This window comes from Zosterops lateralis (genome assembly GCF_965231275.1).
Source record: "Zosterops lateralis genome assembly, chromosome: 22".
Lineage (NCBI taxonomy): Eukaryota > Metazoa > Chordata > Aves > Passeriformes > Zosteropidae > Zosterops > Zosterops lateralis.
In genome coordinates, this window is record NC_139782.1 from 6,040,465 (window position 1) to 6,046,178 (window position 5,714).

Sequence of the window (5,714 nt, forward strand, 5' to 3'; positions counted from 1 at the left end):
GGGTCAAAAACATAAATATTATCAGTGTCACTTTGCCATTGGGTAATTATCTCTTACATAGCCTTGGTAAGAGTTAGAAGAGCCTCCGTTTTGTCTCGTTTCTGTAAGTGGCAGGTCGGAGCTCATATTGTAAATAGATAAGAAATAACAAACAACCGAGACCAAACTCGACTCCGCGTTTCCCGCGTGGAGAATTTCAGAATTTCATCCTGACCTGGGCCGAGGTGAAGCAGGCAGAACTGAGCAGCAGGAGGGCTGAGGATGAGGCTGAGGCAGAGGGAAGGGACATTTCAGGGTCACACCCAAGCCTTGAGCTGGGTGTTGCAGCCCCTGGCACAGCACCAGCGGCCCCCCTTGTAGAGGGCCAGGCTGTAGGGCTGGAAACACACCAGGAGCTGCAGGCGCCGGGCCAGGCTGCAGTAAATGGCCATGGCCACCACCAGCAGTGGGGACATGATGACAAAGCCCAGGATGATGAGGGCAGAGGAGCTGTTGTCGTCCAGGATGCTCTTGCAGTAGCGGGCGGAGGAGTGCAGCACCTGTGGGGGAGAAGTGAGGAAAAGTCAGGATCATTACACTGGAAAAGTGCCCCAAAAGGCAGAGCTGGGATCTTTAAATTGGAAAAGAGACTCAAAACTCAGAACCAGGATTGTTGAGTTGGAAAAGAGCCCCAAAAGGCACAACCAGGATCTTTAAATTGGATAAGAGCTCCAAAAGGCAGAATCAGGATCATTAAACTGGAAAAGTGCCCCAAAAGGCAGAACCAGCACCTTTAAATTGGATAAGAGCCCCAAAAGGCAGAACCAGGATCTTCAAATTGGAAAAGAGCTCCAAAAGGCACAACCAGCACCTTTAAATTGGATAAGAGCTCCAAAAGGCAGAACCAGAATCTTAAAATTGGAAAAGAGCCCCAAAAGGCAGAACCAGCACCTTTAAATTGGAAAAGAACCCCAAAACTCAGAACCAGGATCTTTAAACTGGAAAAGAGCCCCAAAAGGCAGACCCAAGATCTGTCACCCTGATCTTTTTCAGCCTTCTGATGTTTGCATTTTTGTAGTGGAGTTTCTCACAGATTTTCATATAAACAAAGTGATGTTTTCATTCCTCTCTTGAGGAGGGACAATTGATGGACTTCTAGTTTGACCAGTGTGGTTGAAGAGGTGTCAACCTCATCCTCCAATCCGTGGTCATTGTTCACAATATATACAAATTGAAGTAGGAAAATAAACTTCCCACTTTTTGCCCTGACTGAGTGCGTGTCATTTGTTTCGTGTCCTATAGCAACAAGGATCATTAAATTGGAAAAGAGCTCCAAAAGGCAGAACGAGCAACTTTAAATTACAAAAGAGCTCCAAAAGGCAGAAACCAGGATCATTAATTTGGATAAGAGCTCCAAAAGGCAGAGCCAGGATCTTGAAATTGGAAAAGAGCTCCAAAAGGCACAACCAGGATCTTTAAACTGGAAAAGAGCCCCAAAAGGCAGACCCAAGATCTGTCACCCTAATCTTTTTCAGCCTTCTGATGTTTGCATTTTTTGTAGTGGAGTTTCTCACAGATTTTCATATAAACAAAGTGATGTTTTCGTTGCTCTCTTGAGGAGGGACAATTGATGGACTTCTAGTTTGACCAGTGTGGTTGAAGAGGTGTCAACCTCATCCTCCAATCCGTGGTCATGGTTCAAAATACATATAAATTGAAGTAGGAAAATAAACTTCTCACTTTTTGCCCTGACTGTGTGTCATTTGTTTCATGTCCTGTAGCAACAAGGATCATTAAATTGGAAAAGAGCTCCAAAAGGCAGAACGAGCACCTTTAAATTGGAAAACAACCCCAAAAGGCAGAACCAGCACCTTTAAATTGGATAAGAGCTCCAAAAGGCAGAAACCAGGATTATTAATTTGGATAAAAGCTCCAAAAAGCAGAGCCAGGATCTTTAAACTAGAAAAGAGCTCTAAAAGGCAGAGCCAGGATCTTTAAATTGGAAAAGAGCTTCAAAATACAGAACCAGCACCTTCAAATTGGAAAAGAGCTTCAAAATACAGAACCAGCACCTTCAAATTGGAAAAGAGCTTCAAAATACAGAACCAGCACCTTCAAATTGGAAAAGAGCTCCAAAAGGCAGAACCAAGATCTTTAAATTGGAAAAGAGCCCCAAAAGTCCCTTATTAAACCCACCTTGTCAGGGCCACCCCTGTCATCTGGCCTGGTAGTTACAGCAGTGGCCAAAATACCCTCAAATTTCCAATGTTTTCATGGAAAAAAACATCTCTGCCGTCTCTCTGAGCTGAGCAGTCTTCAGGTACACTCTGTGACTGATGTCACATCTTAAATCAACCTCTCAGTTATCCCTGTGAGACAAGAGCACTGCACACAGATCCTGGAGCAGGAGACCCTCACCTTTATTAAATCATCCAATGGAATTTGATGGGCACAAACCAAATCGAAAACTCTCCTGGTGCTACATCGGTGTGTGTTGTTGAATAACAACAAAATAAATAAAAATACAGAAATCTATTTGATTCTGCAGACAGAGGTTGGTCATTCCGTGCCTCTCCAGATCCCTTTTGTGTTCTGCTCTTCATTTCTGCTAAAAAATAAAAGGCCACTTGCAATGAAAACCTCCCTGGGCCAGGCTGGGTGGTATTTAAAGCCCTTTTTTTTTTTTTTTTTTTTTTTCATGCTGGCAGCAGCAGAGCTGAGCTGAGCACTCCCTTGTTCTGCACTAACAAATGCTGCAGGCAGCCCTTGTGTCCCCAGATTTTATTCTTTTTTTTTTCCTGTCAGCAGTGAAAAGAACACACAACCCATCATCCTAAAAACCAACAATGAATCCACCTAATGGATTCTGCAGTGCAGAAATCAGCCTCTGGCTGCTGGGGAGGCCCTGAAAAGCTGAAAAGCTGAAAAGCTGTGGCCCAGAGACAGGGATTGCTCTGGAGAAGCCACAATCCCTGGCTATGATTGCATTAAAGGAAAGGCTGTGCTAAAAAAGACTCCTCAAAGCTTCCAGCAACACGGGGGTTTTCACTTCTGGTCCACTTGGCTGCACTCAAAACCATTTTGTATCTCCTCAAAGGCTTTGAGTGTGTGTGCAAAGGAGAGCTTGAGGTTTTCCAAGGTGAAGGAAGCTGGAAAGGGGCAGTTCTGGGAGGTTTTTCCCCATTTTCAGTCCAATTTGCAGCCCCTGTTTATGAAACAGGCACAGTGAACTGGTCTAACAGTCCATGCCTGCAAGGAAAACAGGGAATTGCTTTTCAACATCCACACTTGGTCAAGCAATCCCAAAAAATGGTTAAAGGAATATACCAAGAAGAGATTTGTGATGAAGGAAATAATGAAATGCAGAGAGCAGCAAACAGAGCCTGGATGGACAAAGGGGGCTCGTTTTTTTGCAGAATGTTTGGGAACAGGAATGTTAGACTGGCATGAGAAGGGGATTATATATTCTGTCAGACTTTATTAATCCTATCTTAAACTTAAACAGAGAGCAGCAAACCCCAGCAGAGCCCAGGCAGGACTGTGAGCTCTGGAGCAGCTCTGGTTGGCAGCTCCCAGTGACAGAAATCCCAGAGAAAAGAGAAATAATGTGAAATTAAAATGCAAACAGCAACTCCATCAGGGCAGGGAGTGAGTTCACCTCACCTGGCCCTTCCATGGGGACACAAATTTATTGCCCAATTTCCCACAATAACTGTTCTTGTCAGAGGGAAAAAAAAAATCTGTTTCCTGAGGGAAGCAAAGCCAAAGCTTTGGGGTGTTTTGCCTGGCCTTTAGAGCCACTTCTCACCTGGGGCTCAAAGGAACCCTCAGGTGTGGCCCTGCCCTCTGAGGAGTGGCACTTACCTGGGAGTGGCACTGGAAGCCAAAGTAAACCACCACGATGGTGGGGAGCAGCACAACAGTGAAAATAACAAACATCAGGAGCAAATTCAGCAGGAAGACCAGGGAGTTGATGGCTCCTATCAGCAGGGTCCAGGCCAGGCAGCAGCAGGGGCTGCGGGGCTCCCCGGGAAGGAGCTGCTCATCCATGTCATAGGGAGGGAGCCCAGGGATCATCCGAGACTTTTCCGAGAGGATTTCTGCTCCAAAGTCCTCAGGGTCCTGGCCAGACATCCTTCAAAGAAGATCCACGCTCTTATCCAAAAATATTTCCTTGATTTTGGTCCGACAGAGCTGGGAAGGAACTTGTAAAAGCTTTTTCTGCCTCTTCAGGAGTCCTCAACCACAGATCATGGTGGAGCAAGCAAGGAAAGGTCTTTTTGGCCCCCCTGCTCAGCACAGTTTGTTTCCTTCAGATGCTCTTCCAGCAGTGTCCCAGCCTCAGTCCCAAAGCAGATCTGCTGGAAGTTTGGCAGTAGCTTTTATTTTGGTTTAGAATCCAGAGTCCTACTGAATTTGCTCTTGGTTTTTTTTGCAGGATTATGATCCCAAGGGGTTGCTCTGGTGGCTGGGATGGGCAGCTCAGTGGGCTTGAGTGTCCTCCTTCACCTTTGAGCTCAGCTGGGTGTTCAGGAGACGGGGTTTAGGTGTTCAGGATTTCAGGTTTAAGTGTTCAGGATTTCAGGTTTAGGTGTTCAGCATATCAGGCTTAGGCACCCACAGCCAATTCCTTGTCTTCAATTCACCTTTCCATGCTCTTCAAGTCACCTTTCCATGCTCTTCACCCTGTGCCCAAGCAAATATTCCTGCCCAAGCATCCTCCAAATGAGGAGATAAAGGACAGATATTCCTTGGGGAAATATTCCTGCCCAAATAGAGGTGAGCAGAGGAGATAAAGGCCAGCAGCTGTCTCTCAGGCTCTGGAGTGCAGCAGGGATGGGAGCAGTGTGTGGTGGTGTCACTGCTCTGCAGTCACAGCCACTCGTGAGGCAGCTGAGCTTTGCAAGGCTGCTCTGTTTACAGGGAACAGAGCTCAGAGCTGCTCTCTGTGCTGGCCAATCCTTCACATCTGCCTCCCCACGGATGGGATGGAGCAGGCAGCACCTGAGAGCCACGCTCCAAACATCCATCCATCCCCGGGTCAAGATGCTCCCTCTCCAGCTTTAATTATTCTGCCTCTGATTCATTTTATACAATTCCTCACTAGATTTAAAAAAAAAAAACAAAACCAACCAACCAACCAACCAACCAACCAACCAAAAAAAAAAAAAAAAAAAAAAAAAAAACCAAACAAAAAAAACCCACACCTTAAAGAAATTGATAATAATCACTGTATCCCTCAGAAATCATTTGTCTCCTCCAGTCATCTGTTATTGTTTGCAGAACATATTGATGTTCTCGTAGAGGAGGTACAGCAATTATCAATTATTTCATCTGCCTCATAAGATCAATATTATTGAAGAATTTCAGTGGCAGCTCCACGCCCTGTGTAGCCTCCAAGACACTTAATAAGAGAGAGATATTAAAAAATCCAGAGAGAAAGAAGCTCTAAAGCAGACAGCAGAGTGTGTGACAAGTCCATTTCCATCCCGTCCCTTCCCTGAGCTCTCGGGCTGGATGGCTCCCAGGGGAGTTTGCAGGGCAGCAGCCTCCACTCAAGCTGCAAAATGTGAAATCTCTGCTCAGATCTGTCCAGACATCCCGAGGGAAATAACTGCTGGATCCATCCTGTTTTCAGGCCAGAGACAGTGTTAATAATAAAGTCTGAGGCTGTGCAGGAAACCATAAATATGACAAGTGGCTGGGAGCTCAGAGAGACTCAGTGTTTACTCTGC

General features: G+C 45.7%; 1 protein-coding gene across 1 annotated transcript; it reads right to left on the reverse strand.

The window, feature by feature from the left end:
* Positions 1-296: 296 nt before the first annotated feature.
* TMEM278 (transmembrane protein 278) lies at positions 297-4,113 on the reverse strand (the record flags this gene model as incomplete). Its single annotated transcript, XM_083876966.1, has 2 exons — positions 297-539; positions 3,844-4,113. 2 exons carry the CDS (start codon positions 4,111-4,113, stop codon positions 297-299), a joined length of 513 nt encoding a protein of 170 aa, XP_083733092.1.
* Between the last annotated feature and the right edge of the window lie 1,601 nt (positions 4,114-5,714).